The 19774-nt window shown below is 39.6% G+C and overlaps 1 protein-coding gene across 1 annotated transcript in view; it reads left to right on the forward strand.

The window, feature by feature from the left end:
* RIGI (RNA sensor RIG-I) overlaps nt 1-19774 on the forward strand; it is a 48953-nt gene that overhangs the window by 2892 nt on the left and 26287 nt on the right. Inside the window, 10 exon segments of the mRNA XM_082402489.1 lie at nt 4880-5014; nt 8896-9077; nt 10345-10492; nt 11542-11664; nt 13122-13223; nt 13997-14150; nt 14728-14986; nt 17254-17416; nt 18859-18931; nt 18933-18976. Of these exon segments, the coding sequence (XP_082258615.1) occupies nt 4880-5014; nt 8896-9077; nt 10345-10492; nt 11542-11664; nt 13122-13223; nt 13997-14150; nt 14728-14986; nt 17254-17416; nt 18859-18931; nt 18933-18976 (1383 nt within the window).

Here is a 19774-nt window from a genome sequence, read left to right on the forward strand (position 1 = left end):
ATGGTATTTGTCTCTGATTTACTTCACTTAGTATGATAATCTCTACTAGGTCCATCCATGTTGCTGCAAATGGCATTATTTCATTCTTTTTTATGGCTGAGTAATATTCCATTGTATACATGTACTACATCTTCTTTATCCATTCCTCTGTCAGTGGACATTTAGGTTTCTTCCATGTCTTGATTATTGTAAATAGTGCTGCTGTGAACACTGGGGTGCATGAATCTTTTTGGATTATGAGAGGAGCAAGACTCCCTGGAGAGAATGGCTTTAGGCTTCAAGTCAGGTGTTTCCATGTGGTTTATAAGTCCCTTGATGATGGATAATGGCCATTTTACAAATTTGTATTGAAGTGCTTTGTGGCAGAGGTGAGCAGACGCTTGGGGAGAAGAGAAGGGAGGTGGTGCCTGGAAGGGTTGAGATGAGAGAAGGAATCTGCTCCAAGTGCCTACGTAGCTTTTCTGATGTGAGGTGGTTTTTGGAAATTACATTAAAGCAGACAGGTAACTTGAGTGATAATTGCTGTGCAAAACCAAAGCACAGGTTGTGGAGTGAGGAGTGAAAGAATGCCACCAACACAAATAGACCCCTACTTTCTAGTTGTGCTCAGAGAAAAGTAACAAAAGAGTAGCTTGGGCCCTTGAAGAATGTAAGCCATGCAAGACATCTGTCTCTTCTAGAAATCCTTGGGATGAGTGAAACCCTAACAATGCTAGGAATCCCATTCTTTCATACACTCATGTATTGATTCAATTACCAGCAACTTAACCCCAGTTAGGCATTAGGCTAGCATTGGAGACAATTAACACATATTACTACACATATTATCTAATAGGAAGCATCCTGTTAGGAACTGAGGGTCCACTGGTGAGCTCCATAGAAATGGTTCCTGCCCTAAGGGATTAGAGTGCACATGTGAAGGCAAGTAACAGAACAATGGTAATAAAGTGTGGTGAGTGCTTTGATGGAAAACCGTAGTGTGCTAAGGGAGCACATAAGTGGGATAGCTTTTAATATATATTAGTTTTAATTTATAGTTACAGTACAATCACAATAAAAATACCAAAAGGTAAGTTAGAAAAGCAGGCTGAAGAACACTGTATAATATTTTCTTATTTTTGACTGTTAACGATACCATAGAGTTTTTATTTCAAGCCCTTCCCTGGAGGCAGCTGTTTTCATTTAGCTGGTTTACATCTTTCCTGTTCATTTCTTTATATTTTATCACATAAACTCTTTGCTTTCTCCCCATCTTTTTCTGTTTTCTGTTAGATTGATAAAGTTCTCTATCCCCTGTTTTTTTTTTTTTTCTTGGCTGCTTTGGAAGCTCTGGATTCTATTGGTTAACCTTAACTGTGACAAATATATTTTATCATCAGGATTCAGTGAAGGAGCACAGACACTAAAGAGCATTATGGCTGGATAGAAGCTTTTAGACTCATTTTTTTTGCCCTCATTAGAAGGCAGTGGGAGCTTATCCATACTCTCCTTATGCCCATACATTCCCCATACACACACACACAAATACACCAGTATGTTTAAATTACACTAGCAACATCCACTATCTCTTACTATAATCCTTCTCTCCACATGTTGGATATTGTGCATGATTTGCCTCTTGCGAGAGGAGCACTGCAGCCGTGTTTCTTCTGGAGAGCTTGCTTGGTTACTGGGGTACCTCCAGGCTTTGCTTATTCACGAGTTATCCAGGATGTTTCAAGGTAGACCTGGGTGTGGGCTACAGGTTTTTTGCAATATCCCTTTGGAGTCAAGACTAACCCTTATCCTGGAAGGGTGCTGGTGGGCAATATTCTAAGCATTTGTCCATTCCTTCAGTAACATATTCTGGACACATGCATGAGCCGGGCACTTTGTTGATGATTAGAAGACAAAGATGCAGATAAAATGAGTACAACATGCTCATGGTCACGGTCTAAGGGAGAAGACAGGCCCCCAAATGATTACTATATGCTATGCAGTGTCAGCGCTCCAGTCAGAGGCATGTAAATTAACTGAGAAAGCACAGGGAAAGACCAAGAAATTCTGCCTTGGGGAGCTGAAGATAGCATCACAAGAGTGGCCAGGATGGCAAAAGGAGTGAGAGATACTGCCTGCCAAAAATGTGAGTTTCCATGCATTGAACTCCCAGTGCTTTTGAGGAAAGTAACACTACCTAGGAGCAGCAGATATTGGGGCCAGGCAGCATCACAGTGGGCCCAACCATGTGCAGAGTAAAACTAAACTGCCCAGGATATGGTGAGGCAGTTTACCTGGGAAGGTCTCAGTTGTGACTAGACGAATCTGGAATTCCATGTGGACTATCCGTAATGGCTCGTAGGTAGCACGTCTAGCGGAAGAACAAACAGCAGGGAAGCCTGGGAACAAGAACCCAGCTGTAAGGACTAGGTTTAGGAAAAGGATTAACTATTGCAAAAGGTTGTGTGCCCAAGGATGCTGGGATAGGTGACAAGATAGGTTACTGTTATGGATTGAATTATCCCCCAGAAAACATACATTGAGGTCCTAACCCCAGGCTTCAGAATGTGACCTTATTTGGAAATAGGATCTTTACGGAGGTAATTAGTTAAGATGAGGTCATCCTGGAGTAGGTTGGGCTCCTGATCAAATGTGATTGGTGTCCTCCTAAGAAGACAGCCATGTAAAGACATAGAGGAACAAAGAGAATGGCATGTGAAGGCAGAGGCAGAGATTGTAGTGATGCGGCTGCCAGACAAAGAGAGGGGAAGGTAATGTGAAGAAAGAGGCAAAGAGTGGAGTGATGTGGCCGCAAGCCAAGGAATGCCAACAGCCACCAGAAGCTGGAAGAGGCAAGGAATGCCTTGTGCCTTACAGCCTTCAGGGAGAGTGTGGCCCTGCCAGCACCTTGGTTTCAGACTCTGGCCTCCAGAACTGTGAGAGAATAAGTTTCTATTGTTCTAAGCCACCCAGTTTGTGGTAATTTTTTACTGCAGACACAGGAAACTAATATAGATGGCTAAAATTAAAAAGATAGTAAAAAGTGTTGGCAAGCATATATAGAAATTGGAATCCTCATACATTTCTGGTAGGACTGTAAAATGGTGCAGCTCCTTTCGATAACAGGTTGGCAATTCCTTACGGTGTTAAACATGGAGTTACCATAGGACCCAGCAATCTCATGCCTAGGTATATACTCAAGAGAAATGAATATATATGTCCACACAAAAACTTGTACATGAATGTTCATAGCATTACTATTCATAAAAGACAACATGTAGAAACAACCTAAATGCCCATTAACTGATGAATGGATAGACAAAATGTGGCGTATCCATACAATGACATATTATTTAGCAAGGAAAAGAATTGAATGATAAATGATACACAATAGATGAACATTGAAAACATTATGCTAAGTGAAGGACCACAAGGACCACATATTATATGATTCCATTCATATGAAATGTCCCAAACCGGCAAATCCATAGAGACCCAAGAATATTAGTGGTTACCTGGGGCTAGGGGGAGGGGAAATGGGGATGACTGCTAATGGGTACAAGATCTATTTTTACAGTGATGAAAAGGCACTAAAATTAGATAGTAATGAAAAGGCACTAAAATTAGATTTAAAACTCTAAAAACTATTGAAGAATTTTAAAAGGGTTTGTTTTAGTGTTGCAAAGAAGGAATACATTCTTTCCTTCTTTCATTCATTCAGCATACCTTTGTTAAGTGTATATTAAGTACTAGGTCTTCTTCTAAACTCTGAAAATACATAGGTTAACCAGCCAGACAACTGGCTTACTCCATTGGAATTTACATTCCACTGACAATGGGGAAAAAAATGGAAAATTATCAAATATCAGGTCATGCGAAGGCAAAGGTTTGGTCACCAGCGCAGACGTGGAGTTAGTGTACAAAATCAATATGACCACCAGCTGGTTGGTGGATAGTTTTCTGTTACCTGACCTCACTGTGTTTCTCTTTAGCTTCTTTTGATTTCACTTTTCTGCTATATTTCCTACTGTCTGTTGACCTGGAATGAATAGACTAACAGATATTTCTCCAGCAAAGATGGGTTTTTTGAGGGTCAGCAGAGAATTGCAATCTGGGGTCTGCAACCATGGCAGCCATGTGCAAGTCCCTGCAGGGCAAAGGAAGAACACTTTTATAGAGAGGAAAGGAGGCTGGGAGGGCTGTAGTAAACAAAGAGTCCATGACTTTTCATTGGCTGAGTCGTTGCCAGGAAAGAAGAGTCTGTCTTCTTCCTCTTGGGCTCTGCTATGTTCACAGGGCATGAGAGCGCCCCCTTCTGGTTTCCTGACTCTATTTAATTGAGATTTCTGTTTATTAATTTTTTTATACGTCTTAGCAAAAGCCTGGAAAAAGGACCATGAAGGTATCTCTGTTTATTCTAACTCTGCTTGCTATGTCCACTGTAATTGTTACTGATGACATGAGTGGTCCTAGCCTCACACTCTTTTAGTCCTGTAATTAATTTAGTCTTTTGAACAAGAAGCTATCAAAATGTTAGAAGAGGCTTTGTTCTTCCACCTAACCCGGTGCTACCCTGACTTCTCCCTTGCTATGGGGAGACTCTTGCAAACATCTTTAAGAAACTCCTTTTCTTAAGGACTGCCCTCCAGCATGTTCCCAGACTTCTACACCAAACTATTGAGAAGTTTCCAGAGAGGATGGGAGGGGGGGTTGGTCAAGAATGGGCGTGATTGGCCTGGGCAGAGAACTTGCTGCCTTCCTGCACTTCCTTTCGTTGCTGTGATTTGTTATACTCCCCAGCCCCATTTGAGAAGGTCTGACAACCAACCCTTCCAATGATTAATGGTTTTACTTCCAATGATTAGTTTCTGCAGTTTGATGTCACTCTTGCTTCTGTTTGTAGATGAGGTGCAGCATATTCAGGCTGAGAAAAACAACAAGGGCTCAATGGAGGCTGCCTCACTTTTTCTCCAGTTCCTGTTGGAGCTCCAGGAGGAAAGCTGGTTCTGCGGCTTTTTGGATGCCCTTGACCAAGCAGGTTAGTTCATTCTTTTTACTCACAAATCAGAGTATATTACTCAACTGTTTCAAAATGCTGTAAAAGTGAAATACTATTAATTTATAAGTATCCACATTTAGTTCATGTCTGTTAATCTAAGGCAATGTAAAGACTATTTTCAGGCAGATGCTATAATTGTCTACCTGAAATATCCAAAGGAATCTACAGAGAGATTATTATAACTAACGGGACAGTTTAGCAAGTTTATTGGATGTTAGATCAGTATACAAAAGTTAGTGGGCTTCCCTGGTGGCGCAGTGATTGAGAGCCCACCTGCCAATGCAGGGGACGTGGGTTCGAGCCCTGGTCCGGGAAGATCCCACGTGCCGCGGAGCAGCTGGGCCCGTGCGCCACAGCTGCTGAGCCTGCACTCTGGAGCCTGCGAGCCACAACTACTGAGCCCACGTGCCACAACTACAGAGGCCCGCGTGCCTAGAGCCCGTGCTCTGCAACAAGAGAAGCCACCGCAATAAGAAGCCCGCGCACCACAACGAAGAGTAGCCCCCGCTTGCTGCAACTAGAGAAAGCCCGTGAGCAGCAATGAAGACCCAGTGCAGCCAAAAATAAATAAATAAATTTATAAAAAAAAAAAAAATTAGTTGTATTTCCACCCACTGGAAAAAATTGAAAATGTAATCCAAAATGAAATACCATTTATAACAGTAACAAAAGTTATATTTAGGAATAAACCTAGCAAAAGATGTGTAGAGTCTGAATGGAGAAAATGATAAAAGTTTATTGAAAAATATTAAAGAGGTCCTAGGGAGTTCCCTGGTGGTCTAGTGGTTAGGATTCTGTTCTTTCACTGCCATGGCCTGGATTCAATCCCTGGCTGGGGAACTGAGATCCTGCAAGCCATGTGGCATGGCCCCCCCAAAAAATAAGTCCTAGCTAAGTGGAGATATATACCTATGCACATGGAGAGGAAGACTTGATACCATAAAAGTATCAATGTAGTATACCCTACATTGATCTATATATTCAATACAATTCTAAATAAAAATCCCGCATGCTTTTTCATCAACTTGACAGGCTAATTCTAAAATGTGTGTGGAAGAATTATGACACAAAAATAGTCAATACACCCCTAAAGAAGAAGAATTAAGTAGGTTGGGGTTTCCCTTTCTAGATATCAAGATTTATTAAAAGCCATAGGCATTGAGACAGTGTAATGCTGGTCCTGGCATTGAACAACTGACCAGTGAAATAGAATAGAGAGCCTTCAATCAGACTCATAGATTTATAGAAACCCAATGTATTGAAGATCACTGGGAAAGGAGGATCACTCGGAAAGGAGGGGCTTTTTGATAAATTACAATGGGCCATTTTAAACAGGATAATGTTAAAAACCAGGCAAACCCTAACTTTCGTATCCACGTGGGTACAAGTAAATTTGTATTCCTTACCTCATTCCATGCACACACACCCACTCTCACACACACAATAAATCAAAAGAATTAAAGACTTAATTCTTCCTAATGGCAAAATTCTAACAATTTTATTTTATTTTTTTTCTTTTTAAATAAACAGGCATATGGTGAGATTTGCAAACACAGAAATTATGGTTAGATGGGACCATATAGTAAAAGGATCCAAGTTTCCATTCAGGGAATTATAAACAGCAAAATATTTGTGTGAATTGGGTAGAAATGACTAACCTAGACTTCTAACAGAATTTTTCATAGGCCGTACCAATATCATTCCTAGGCACTCAATCATTTTGATTACTGCAGTCAGGAGGAATGAGTGGATAGACAGATTTGGGCATTGTATAATAAGGGCTTACTGCATGCCAAGTCCTTTAAATGGATTATCTCATTTGATTCTCATAACTCTGGGATGTAGGTACTGTTTTCATTCCCATCTTACAGATAGGGAATTGAGGCTCACAGATTGTGAATTGTTTGTGATTATAGCCTGTAAGGGCAGAGCTGGGATTTGAATTCAGATTCTGTGCTCATTTTACTATACCACACTGACTCTCAGTGGTACCTATTAACCTCTGATTATAATAGCCAACATTTATTGTTAACTGTAAGAACAAAAGAATGGAAAAGTGGATATAATCCTTCTGCTTTATAAATAATAATTACTATTTACTGAGTGCTAGACATGGTGATAGGGGCTTTACAAAACTTTTACAATTTTAGAAAAGAATACAGAAGAGCATTTTTATGACCTTGGGATATGGCAGGATTTATGAGATAAGACATTAAAGCATTAACTATAAAAGATTGATAAATTTGATGACATTAAAATTAAGAACATCTGTTTATCAAAAAACACTATACAGAAAGTGAAAAAACAAGTGACAAACTGGGAGAGGGTATTTTCAAAATATATAATCACCAAAGAATTAGTATCCATAATATATTTAAAAGGCTTCAAAATCAATTAGAAAAAGAAAGAAAACATTTACAAGGCAAAAGATGTGAACTGACACTTCAAAGAATGGGGAGCATGAAAGGTTAATAGACATATGAAAAGATTCTCAGTCCAGTTAGCAATTAGGAAATTGTAAATTAGGAACACAATGAAATAGCATTTTATAAGTGCTAGATAGCAAAATTTAAGAAGTCCAACAGTGTGAAGTTTTGAAGAGGATTTTTAATAATGGGAAATCTTAAGGATCACAATAGGGAGTGTAAATGCTACAACTGTTTTGAAAAACAGTTGTCATCATCTTATATGGTTCAACTCTCCTGTATCCTTCTGTCCAGCAGTTTCACTCTTAAGTATTGATATATGCCCTAGAAAAACTCTTAACACATATATTCCAGAATACACATATAAGAATGTTCATAGTATAATCAATTTGTGATGCCAAAAACAAGCAAGCAAACAAACAAAACTGGAAGCAACCCCAGTATCCTTCAAGAGGAGAATGGATAAATAAATTTTATGATATTCATAAGAGTCTATTATACTGCAATGAAAATGTACGAACATAGCTACAGACGACAACACAGGTGAAACTTAGAAATGTAATATTAAACTTTTTAAAAAGTCAGAGAAAATTGCATTTAGTAGGATATAATTATAAAGTTTCAAACAAGCTTAAACTAAACGTGTATTGTATAGGGAACTGAACATAGGCCATGCAACTTTTCAAAAAAAAATCAAGAGTGATAAATCAAATACAGGATGGTAGTATCTTTGCAGGAAGATAGAAGGGTGGGAGAGAGGAGGCATACACCCACAAAGGTACTGGAATATTCTAGCTCTTAAGTCTGGTAGTAGGTTCATCTGTGCTCATTTTTTGGTTATAGTCTTTATAGCCTAATGAAAAGAGTGTGGGCCTTATAGTCAGACAAGCCTGGTTATTCTGCTAAGAGAATCTTAGGGCCAAGCATTCTTGGATTATTACAGTTGAAAATAATTTTTTCCCCTCAAATTTCCCATTATACTTACTATTCTTTTCTTGGAATAATGTAGGAGGTAAGCCCCTGAGGGGCAGGAATTAAAATTTCTATTTCTTTTTGCCCTTCTTACTACTTTGCACTGAGGAGATAACTTAATAGCATGAAGGTTTGACTCATTTGAAAGGCAAATCAGAGGTTGAGGTGAAGTCCGTGGGGTACCTCGGAAGGAAGATTTCATACTAAGACCAAATGTAAGACTTCAAATTTATCCGTAGTACTTTCTCCTAAGAGATGGTAAACGTTGTTAGAGGACCTGAAATGTGGGGTGCCTAAAATGAATACTGAATTTTCTTTTTGAAAGATCATAAATAATGGAGGTGATTTACAGATATGTTTTCAGTTCTTTCACTGAATATTCAAACATGATTTCTATGATATTAATCTCAAAGTATTTTTTAGTTGGTGTTCTAAAAGCCCCATTTTCTTCCTACTTTTCAGGTTATTCTGGACTTTATGATGCCATTGAAAGTTGGGATTTCCAAAAAATTGAAAGGTTGGAGGAGTATAGATTACTTTTAAAGTGTTTACAACCAGAATTTAAATCCACGATCAATCCAAAAGGTATCCTTCCTGAAATATCTGAATGTTTAATTAATCAGGAATATGAAGAAATTATTCAGGTATTTTAATTAATATTAAGTATTGAATTTGGGGGAAAAATTTGAACATGGGGAATGTCTTCTATTTTCTATGCTATTTTAGACCTGACCAAGATCATTGAAATCTACAAAAGTCCTCAAATCTAAGGCATAATTACCTAGAAGAGTACTTTTAATTGTGATCTGAGTAGTTTTTGTGTCACAAGTTTTTTTCAGGTTTGCCCTATTTTCAGATAAAATTATTTTATTACTTTTGGGAATAATATTTTATGCAAACTTAAATACAACCAAACAGTTTAGCAAATAAAAAGAAAAAAGGGGGCTTCCCTGGTGGCGCAGTGGTTAAGAATCCACCTGCCAATGCAGGGGACACGGGTTCGAGTCCTGGTCCAGGAAGATCCCACATGCCATGGAGCAACTAAGCCCGTGTGCCACAACTACTGAAGCCTGCGCGCCTAGAGCCCGTGCTCCACAACAAGAGAAGCCACTTCAATGAGAAGCCCGTGCACCGCAACGAAGAGTAGCCCCCGCTCGCCGCAACTAGAGAAAAGCCCACATGCTGCAACGAAGACCCAACACAGCCAATAAATAAATTAATTAATTAAAAAAAGAAAAAAGGCTATGGACTCCAGTGGTTAAGTGTTCAGGCTCTGGACACAAATAAATTTTGTTAATCCAAGCTCAACCACTTACTAGTGGTGTGATCTTAGGCAAGTTATTTAGTTTCTCTAAGCCTCTGTTTCTTCCTGTATAAAATAGAAATAATAATAGTACCTTATTAATATGGTATTTTTATAGGAATTGAATGAGATAATATATGTAAAGTGCTTACATATCCCTGGCACATAATAATAAGTGCTCAATAAATTTTCATTATTGTGATTAATAATAAAAGTCATGTAAGTCCCACTACCCAGAAAAAAGCATTTGTTAATATTTTGTCATATCCTTCCAAATATACCTATGCCAATATACCCATATTTTGAAGGGGTGTCAAATAGGCTCATTGTCTTCCTAATATAGCTGATGATGATACATATAACATCTCAGAGGAGGTAAGAACACATGGCTTGACATGTCGATATCACATGTAGAGGACAAGGATGAAGGAAAGGGTATCTCAAAAGATTGAGTTGGATGGGTCAAGAACGGTCATGAAGGAGACCTAGTGAACCAAAGTACACAATGATTTTAAATCAGATAGTACTTGAATTGATATTTCTTCAGTAAAAACTCAAAAAATGAAAACTTTTGAACTTGATCAATCAACTGCATTTGTCTTGCTTAGATTTGTTCCATCAAGGGGCTGATGGCAGGTGCAGAGAAAATGGTTGAATGCCTTCTCAGATCAGACAAGGAGAACTGGCCCAAAACTTTGAAACTTGCATTGGAGAAAGAAGAGAGCAAGTTCAGTGAACTGTGGATGGTAGAGAAAGGTAGGATATTTGGAAGGGTGGGAGGGTCTGAAAACATGCCCTTCCTCATAATTCTACTTAGGGCTTCCTTCAGTCCTGCCTGTTTTTCTCTCACTGTCACAGGCATTTTCCCCTGCAAATACTCATGGTTACATCTCTAGTGAGAGACCAGTATGAGTTTGAGTTCTGGAAGGCAGGTGGTTTTTTAATCTACAGAATTAGTTAGGTTGTATATAACCCCTAAAAATGGACCAGGACAAACCACTCTCATCCAGAATTAGCCCATCCTGCCCAAAGCATTTGGGGATGGCAGAGTCTGAGCTCGCCGTCTGGGTTTAGATTATCAGAGAAATAGCTTGAAAATTCTAGAGTTAAAGGTTCAAACTCCAGGACTCACCCCCTTTTCAGAGTAGAATCATGATGGACATTGCCTGATTCTCTTGCCTGGAAGCCATCTGGAACTGAACTGGAACAGGATTGGAAAAAAGAATCTGTTGTGATTAAGTATCTGAGCCATCATTTGGCTTCCTGAATCTAATAACATCTTCTCAGAGCATTATTTTAAAGGCTGAGTTTGGTAAACCATCTGAGTGTCTGGTTTTAGCCTTTTGTGGGCTTCTTTAAGATCACAAAGTGTTCCAGAAATTATGTCTAAATACACATCTGATTTCTTGGGTCGGGTCAGGAATGGAAGACATGAGTGTCTGCTAAATCGTGCTTCTCTTTGGTTTGATTGTAAATCACGGGGGAGCTTGCTAAAGTGCAGATTCTGATTCATTCGGGGCTCAAGATTCTGCATTTCTAACAAGCGCCTAAAGAAGTTGCTGGTCCATGTTTCACACTTTGAATAATAAAGTTCTAAATGACACTGGAGTTCAAACTCCAAATTGAGATTTCAATTTGAAATCAAAAAGATTCCTTTGGTTGTTTTAAAAGGTGGAGGGAGTAGTAGTGAGAAATCTTAATGGAAGTTTAAAATTTTTGTATTATGATCTCTTTGTAGGGCTTTCACCATCAAGATCGTAATCAAATAATGTAAAGATTCTAAGATGTGTTTTGGTCTCATAAAGGTGCAAAAGATGTCAAAATGAAAGATCTTGAGGATGATGAAATGAAAACTTTGGATGTACAGATTTTCTACAGGGAAGAACCAGAAAACCAGAATCTTAGTCAGAATTCATGCCCTTCTTCAGGTACTCAGCATCGTTTGTTCTTTTCCATAATGATGCTCTTTAGGTATTTTGTGTGGGGTCATGTTTTGCAGTGCCAGAAGTCATAGCCTAATGAAAAGGTATTTAAGGAAAAGTAAGAAAGAAAAGAGAATTTATATTAAAATGGATACTTTCTCTGTAACTAGAAATGTCATTCTCTCCCTTCCATAGCTATTGCTAGCTTCTTCCTTTTTTTTTCTTCTTTTTTTGTCTTCTTTTATCACTAAGTATTTGCATGATAGAGTCCTCCCAGAAACTCAATGTCTATGAAATCCAAAATCAGCCCTGCTTTCTAAAGAAATACTTCTACTCTTTGTGAGTCACTTGCTCAGTTTCCTCTCAAGATCTCAGGGCTGCAGTATATGTTGATGAAGTGTGTGCCCTGCACAGATGTGTGGAGCTGAGAGGTTGAGTGGGGCTGAGATCCAGCCTGTGTTGTTTGGCAAACAATACACTGAGGGGCTGTGTCCTCCAAAAGGGGCTCCTTTCTCTAATTCTCACATAAGTTAGCTATGGCCCTATAAGGCCCACTTTATGTTTCTTGAAGCATATTTTCATGAGGAGACCAGAAAGTTGCATAATAAGCCATAGTAAAGAGTTATTTATAAAAGGACATCAGGGAAACAATTAGGATCTATAATGAATAGTGTTAGAAGAAAGATGTGATTTGGGGATAACAACATAAGGTGAAAATTTATAGATTACTTCTGCAACCGAATGATACACATTTTTTGTTATTCCAGAATAAAGTCAATGAATGTAAATTGCTTTCATTTTTTCTGACATGTAAAGGTCCTTAGTGAACTCACTTAACCTTTTAGAAATTCCCATTTTCTTTAAAATGGGTAGGTTGGACTCAATAGATGATTTCCAAGGTCTTTTCTAGCTCTTAATAGTCTGTATGCTTATCTGTTAGTGAGAAAAGCCTCTGATTATTTTTTAAAACTTCTGATTTTATGAAGAGAGAATACCATGTGAGAGCCTGCAGAATTACAAAGCATGGTTGTTCGTCAATAAGAGATCACTTTGGGAGTTCAGTATTCACAGTTAGGTGTTTTTCAAAGATCTTGGAGGGGTTTGCGGTTGTTTTGTCTCATATAGCATTTCCTTTAACTGATGGCCATCTGTCTTGCCCTGAATTAGGCCATTCTTGCTTTAGTTTCTCCTTATTAGGCTTCCATGATTGTTTCAGAAAGAAATCTTTGTGGGGTTTTTTTTTTTTTTTTCCTTTTTGCCATTGGTACTTTGTCATTGGGGGAGAATTCTATACTTCAAATCAGTGCAGAAGCTGGAATGGTTAATTAGAGACAAGGATTCTAAACTTTCTTGAATGAGGCCTTTCTTTCTAGAGACAGAATTCTTGTCTGTTGGACAATACCTGTTGCCTTGATTCCTCGGAGCAGTCACTGTTTGGTAACTTAGTTTCTTTTGTTTTACAGAAGTGCCTCATACTTGCAGCCCATTGAAGCCAAGAAATTACCAACTAGAGCTTGCTTTACCTGCTCAGAAAGGAAAAAACACAATAATATGTGCTCCTACTGGTAAGCCAATTGCCATTACTGATATAGTTTGTTTCTCTATTTGCTTCCTTTTTTCCCCTTTATTGAACACTGGGACACAATGGGCAAGTTTCAGTTTTTTGATTGTTCCATTTGTCTTTTGAGACAACCATTCTATTAATATAGTCTCAAGGTATTTTAAGGAACATGAGGGAGGAAAGAAAAATGCCCTCTTTTATTTATTTATTTATTTTTTAAATTTTATTTATTTATTTATTTTTGGCTGCGTTGGGTCTTCGTTGCTGCGCGCGGGCTTTCTCTAGTTGAGACGAGCGGGGGCTACTCTTCATTGCGGTGCGCGGGCTTCTCATTGTTGTGGCTTCTCTTGTTGCGGAGCACGGTCTCTAGGCACGCTGGCTTCAGTAGTTGTGGCACGTGGGCTCTAGAGCGCAGGCTCAGTAGTTGTGACGCACGGGCTTAGTTGCTCCGCGGCATGTGGGATCTTCCTGGACCAGGGCTCAAACCCATGTCCCCCTCATTGGCAGGTGGATTCTCAACTACTGCGCCACCAGGGAAGCCCCCTAAAAATGCCCTCGTTTAGCTTCCTGCAGGCCCTGACTGTCTGAATGCATGTTAACTAGGACGTAGCTTGGTTTTTCAGTCATAGTGTGAATTCTGCCGTTGTTAACCTGCCCACATCACCAGTTTACTAGTCAGCTCTCTGGGTTTAGGGGAGCCTAAAATAATGACCTTTCTACAGAAGCATTTTAGTATACTATTAGTTACATGTTGTCTTTCTCTTTATATGTTAAAAGGTTGTGGAAAAACCTTTGTTTCACTTCTTATATGTGAACATCATCTTAAAAAATTTCCACAAGGACAAAAGGGGAAAGTTGTCTTTTTTGCTATTCAACTCCCAGTGTATGAGCAGCAGAAATCTGTGTTCTCAAAGCATTTTGAAAGACTTGGGTAGGTATAAGTTGGTCCAACTTCTTTTTCTCTAGCTTCATGTAACTGATGTGTTTTCTGCTTTGTGTTGCTTTTGGAAAACCATGATTCAAAAAATTTATAGTAGATTAAGCTTTTATATAATCTAGATGTAGTTCCTTCATGGATTCAAGTCTTTTTTGTTAGGTAGACCTGAAATCCTAAATTCCTTTGATTAGCTCTTGTCGAATGAGTAAATGACTTAAGATAACTTTTATATTTAAATGGCACATTTAACTTTTTAATGATTTTATAATTTATTTAATATTACTCTTTTCCTTACTATTTTCTTTCTCAGTGGCTTACAAGAATTACAGTCAGCCCTCTGTATCTGCAGGTGCCACATGGAATATATTCTACTAGCAATTCTTCCTAGCTTACATTTATTGATCACTTACTATGTGTCAGGCTTTGTGCTGGCACTTCACTTTTCTCCAGATCTGTTCCTTTTGGACTTAGGGAGAATTTAATCCCTCGATGTTCTGACCTGGTATTTCATATCTTTGTGGTTCCTCATTCACATCATGGTTGGTGATAGGAAATTTCTGTCATTTTCCAGGTACAAAGTTGGAGGCATTTCTGGAGTAACATGTGACAATGTCTCAGTGGAACAGACTGTTGAGAACAATGACATCGTCATTTTAACTCCACAGATTCTTGTGAACAGCCTTAAAAATGAGATGATTCCGTCACTCCCTGTCTTTACTTTGATGATATTTGATGAATGCCACAACACTAGTAAACATCATCCTTATAATATGATCATGTTTAATTATCTAGATCAGAAACTTGGAGGATCTTCAGACTCACTGCCCCAGGTATCTCTAAAGTCAGATGGATTTCTCAGAAGAGTTCTAACCTTCCTAAATCCTGTTTATTTACCCTTGTCACCATATTGAGGATATCGTTCTTAGATCCTGAGTGCACATTGTACAACTCATTCGTTAATTTTGATTCATTTATTCATTTATTCACTTAACAAATATGTATTAGGTGCCTCCATGTGTCATGCACTGTGCTGGGCGCTAGGGTATAAATATAAAAAGACATAGTCCTTGCCCACAAACGGCTTAAGTTTTGTGGGGAGAAAAATATATGAGAATTATGTTATAATTTATGGTGATGGCACATGATGGAGTGGTACAGAACAGAAATGACAGAGATCCTAAATGTGCTATGAAAGTAAGGCAAGACCTAACAGAAGTTAAGATAGGCAAAAACTAACAAGAGTTTACAAGGTAGATAGCTAGATGGTTTTCAGTAAAGGCTACTGTGTGTCCAGAGGCAGAGAGTTATGAAAGAGCCTGGGGTGCTCAAGAAGCTTGAAGTTCTTTTTTTTTTTCTTTGGCCGCACTGCACGGCTTGCAGGATCTTAGCTCCCTGACTGGGGATTGAACCTGGGCCACGGCAGTGAAAGTGCTGAGTCCTAACCACTGGACTGCCAGGGAGTTCCCCAAAATATTGAGGTTCTTGATATTGCCTGAGTGCAGAGCGTGAAGTAGTGAATAGCAGCTGGTGAGGCAAGATGGGAGAGAGGGAATGACTGACAGAACAAGATTCCAGGAGAGACCAGAGGGTATGGGATAGGTAGGCAAGTAGATGCATTAGTACGGGAGAGCAGATGAAACACCATTTTTGGTGTCTTCCGAGAGGAGTGGCTGAGAAGAGTCAAGACAGAGAATAGATGGAGGCAGGAAGGGTAGGGAATCCCTGGCGTATAACCTCTCTTTTCTCTCGAATGTAGGAGAGAGAGATCGTTCATTGAGGATAATCAAGATGGGAATGGAGGAGGGAGCTCAGGGTGTACGGAGAGGATTTGAAATGGGAGACAGAACTGAGAGGAACACAGAAGAATCGCCTGGTCATATTGGGGCCAAATGAGGTTGGAAACCATGACTATGGTTTACTGATCTTACATTTGAGTTATGTTCTCTAACCTTAATAATTACCCGTTTAGGAAGCACAGGTTAAAAGAAATTCAGTATGGTGCCCATAGACAAAATTCAGTAGAAATCACATTTCTTACAGATTTTTCTTCTAGAATAAAATTGGTAGTTAACTAGATTCCTTGCTTGATTGAATGATTCAGTCATTCAATATTTGAGTGGCTATGAGAGGAAGGAATAAATATTTATTAAGAGACCATTAAACTAAATTCTTTACAAATGTTATCTTACTGAATTCACACAGCTGCCATTTTTTAAAAATTGAAATATAGTTGATTTACAATGTTGTGTTAATTTCTGCTGTACAGCAAAGTGATTCAGTTATACATAGATATACATCCTTTTTAATATTCTTTTCCATTATGGTTTATCACAGGCTATTGAATATAGTTCCCTGTGCTATATAGTAGGACCTTGTTGTTTATCCATTCTATATATAATAGTTTGCATCTGCTAATCCCAAACTCCCAATCCATCCCTTCCCCACCCCCCCTCCCCCTTGGCAACCACAAGTCGATTCTCTATGTCACACAGCTACCTTTTTTTTTTTTTAAATTTTTTATTTTTTAGCCGCAACACACAGCATGTGGGATCTTAGTTCCCCAACCAGGGATCGAACCCATGCCCCCTGCATTGGAAGCATGGAGTTGTAACCACTGGACCGCCAGGGAAGTCCCACAGCTACCATTTTAAATGGCTGTTGTTTCCCAGCTTTACAGATAGCTGAAGATACTTGTCCAAGGACACACAGACAGTGTGACATGGCTGAGATTGGAATGCAAGCGTGTCTGAGTTTAGTCCTTTTCCTTTTCAGTATGTTGTTCTACACATCATGGGGGAAACAAGGGTAAAGAAAAGTCCTGCCTTGAAAGGGTTTCCTCTCTTGGCTTCTATGCTGATTTGTGTTTAGCTGCTGAGTAGTGACTCCTGCATTTATTCAGTGCTTTGCCTAATGGGGACCTTTCCATTTTTGATGTCATGGAGAATGTCAGAAAAAAAAAATAATGTTCTTGCTCTTTATCTGAAGTTAGTTTAAAAGACAGAACAAAACCTACTTTAGCAGGAAAGAGTTACATGAAGGGTTGTGGAAACATCATGCTATTTCCCAGACATCTAATGGTTTAGAGTGCACCTCACAGGTCATGGGGCTGACTGCCTCGGTTGGCACTGGGGATGCCAAAAATACAGCTGAAGCCACAGAATATTTCTGCAAATTGTGTGCTTCTCTTGACACATCAGTGGTAGCAACAGTCAAAGACAACTTGGAGGAACCGGAGGAGATTGTTGATAAGCCCCAGAAGTGTAAGTGGGATCCAGTAACAAGCCCTCTGGGACTTTGTTACTCTCTGCTATTCTTAGTTCAGGGCCATTTAGATGAACCCTGAATTTTTACCCTTCCTCTGTTTAGTGGAAAATATTTAACCCCATACTTGGGAAGTAATCACGTTTCCAGCTTCTTTCCCCAGCGAAGTTCAGGAGTGGCCTGTAGAAAGCAAACATTCTTACTCTTCATTTCTGCAAAACTCTTATAAACGTACCGGCAGTGAGAGAGGGGTGCTTAGACGATCAGGTAGATGGCTCACTCTTTCCCTGCTTTCCGTGCCTGGGGCGGACACTGAGTTCCCATTCATCATTTGAATCTGTATCTGGTAATTTCGGTTGAAGTGAAATTATCTGGACTCATCATATTTTCCCTCAAAAGACCAGAATATGATTTTATTAGTAAGATCAACTAACAAATGTTTCTTGAATACGAATGCTATATTAACCCAGCAAGGGAGACAGGTACAGAAGATGCATATGACTTCATCCCCTTGCTCTCTGAATAGCATATGACTGAATGAGTAAAAGGCAGAACATACATACCTGAAATAGTCAGGGAGCTGCTTGTAAGGAGTGTAGAGAAGGTACCCCATCTACACCTTTTAATATCACGTACAAATTATAGTCCGGTCCCCCCTGCCCCCTGAGTTTCATCTCCTCTCACGTCCCATAAGCCCAACCAAGTCGCATTCCTTGGGCTTCTCAAATGGGTCATGTGGTGTGTTCTGTCTCTAAGCTTTGTCCATCTGAGCATTTGCACATGACTGTGCTCACTCCTTCTTGCCTCTTCCCCTATTTATCCCACGACACTGCCTCCCCGGGAAGAATGAGAGAGCCTTTCCCATTCTCCATGACACCTTGCACATACTGTGTCACAGCACTCTGTGTGGTCATTTGGCTGTGTATCTTTCTCTCCCCTAAGAAGACAGACCTCTCTGGAACACAGAGCCTGTTCTTTTCAGCTATCACCAGAACACGGCATGTGGTAGATGATTAATAATAAGTTTCTGTGGATACAATGCAAAAATGAATGTTAGGAACATTGTGAACACTCCTGGGGGTTGGGTGGGAAGGGAGAAGATCAAAGAACAGACAGGGTTTAAAATGTGGCATTTGCAGGAACAAGATGGATATCAGCCTTGTCAGAGCAGGGCCTATGTGTTGAGTAACAGGAAAGCCTGAGTAAGAAGTTGAATTAGACCCAGACAGTGAAAGAGATGTTAGAATCAGTGCATTAAACACTAGGGAGCCGCTGCAAGGTTTCTGAGTATTTGTTTTATCATTCAGATGACTTGCCTGTGAGCTTGGGGCTTAGGGTTTTACAGAGGAAGTAACAAAGGCAGAGAAAGGTTTGGAGAGGCATGCTTTGCAGTATGAAGTGTGCTTCCTGAAAAATACTCATTTTCCTTTGATGGCTCTAGTTTTCAGGAAAGTGGAATCACGGACCACCGACAGATTTAAATGCAACATATCTCAGTTGATGATAGAGACAGAGTCTGGTAAAGAGTATCTTTGAAGAACTTGGTACCATAACTCTCGGTGAGAATAACCTCATTTTGTATTCTCTCCATTTGGGAATAGCCATCTACTGTTCACTGGTGTCTTGCACTCTCCTTAGTTCAGACAATGTCAAGACCATATCTAGAGGCTGACTTTCTTGATTATAGGTTATTCATGAGCCTTCTTAGTCCTCCTTTATTTTCTCTTGCTTTTTTTTTCTCTTTTTAAATCCAAAGTAATCCATCTGGACACGCACACCTGAAAAATACTGTATTTAAATCAATTTATTGCTTTCGTGGCCTTCCAAATTAGCTTTCCATCCTGACCTCCCTATTTATATGAATGAAACCACCATTCCCATGAAGGCTCAGATTCAAACCTAGGGGTGATCTTTGATTCTTTCTTCTTTTGAGGCTCTCATGAAGTCACCAAGTTCTGTTCTCCTTTTTAAAGTTAATTAATTAATTAATTCACCAGGTGTTGTGCCAGGTACTATGCTAGGTAATGGAAACACCGAGATTAAAGACAGTCTTGCCCTCAAGGAACTCACAGTCAAACAATGCGAATCAGACGCGAATAGTTGCCATACCGTATAGGGCAGAGTTACACACTGGGCGTCATGGGAGCATATGGGAGCTTAGGCATGGACTGGGCTATAGGGAAGACTTCCCGGGGGAGGTGATGCCTGAGACAGATCTTGAAGTCAGCCAAGTTAAGACGGAGAGGTAATCAAGTGAGGTCGAAAAGGCATCAGAGTGACTTCCCTGGTGGCTCAGTGGTTAAGAATCCACCTGCCAATTCAGGGGACACGGGTTTGAGCCCTGGTCGGGGAAGATC

Source organism: Balaenoptera borealis (genome assembly GCF_965194805.1).
Source record: "Balaenoptera borealis genome assembly, chromosome: 8".
Taxonomy (NCBI): Eukaryota; Metazoa; Chordata; class Mammalia; order Artiodactyla; family Balaenopteridae; genus Balaenoptera; species Balaenoptera borealis.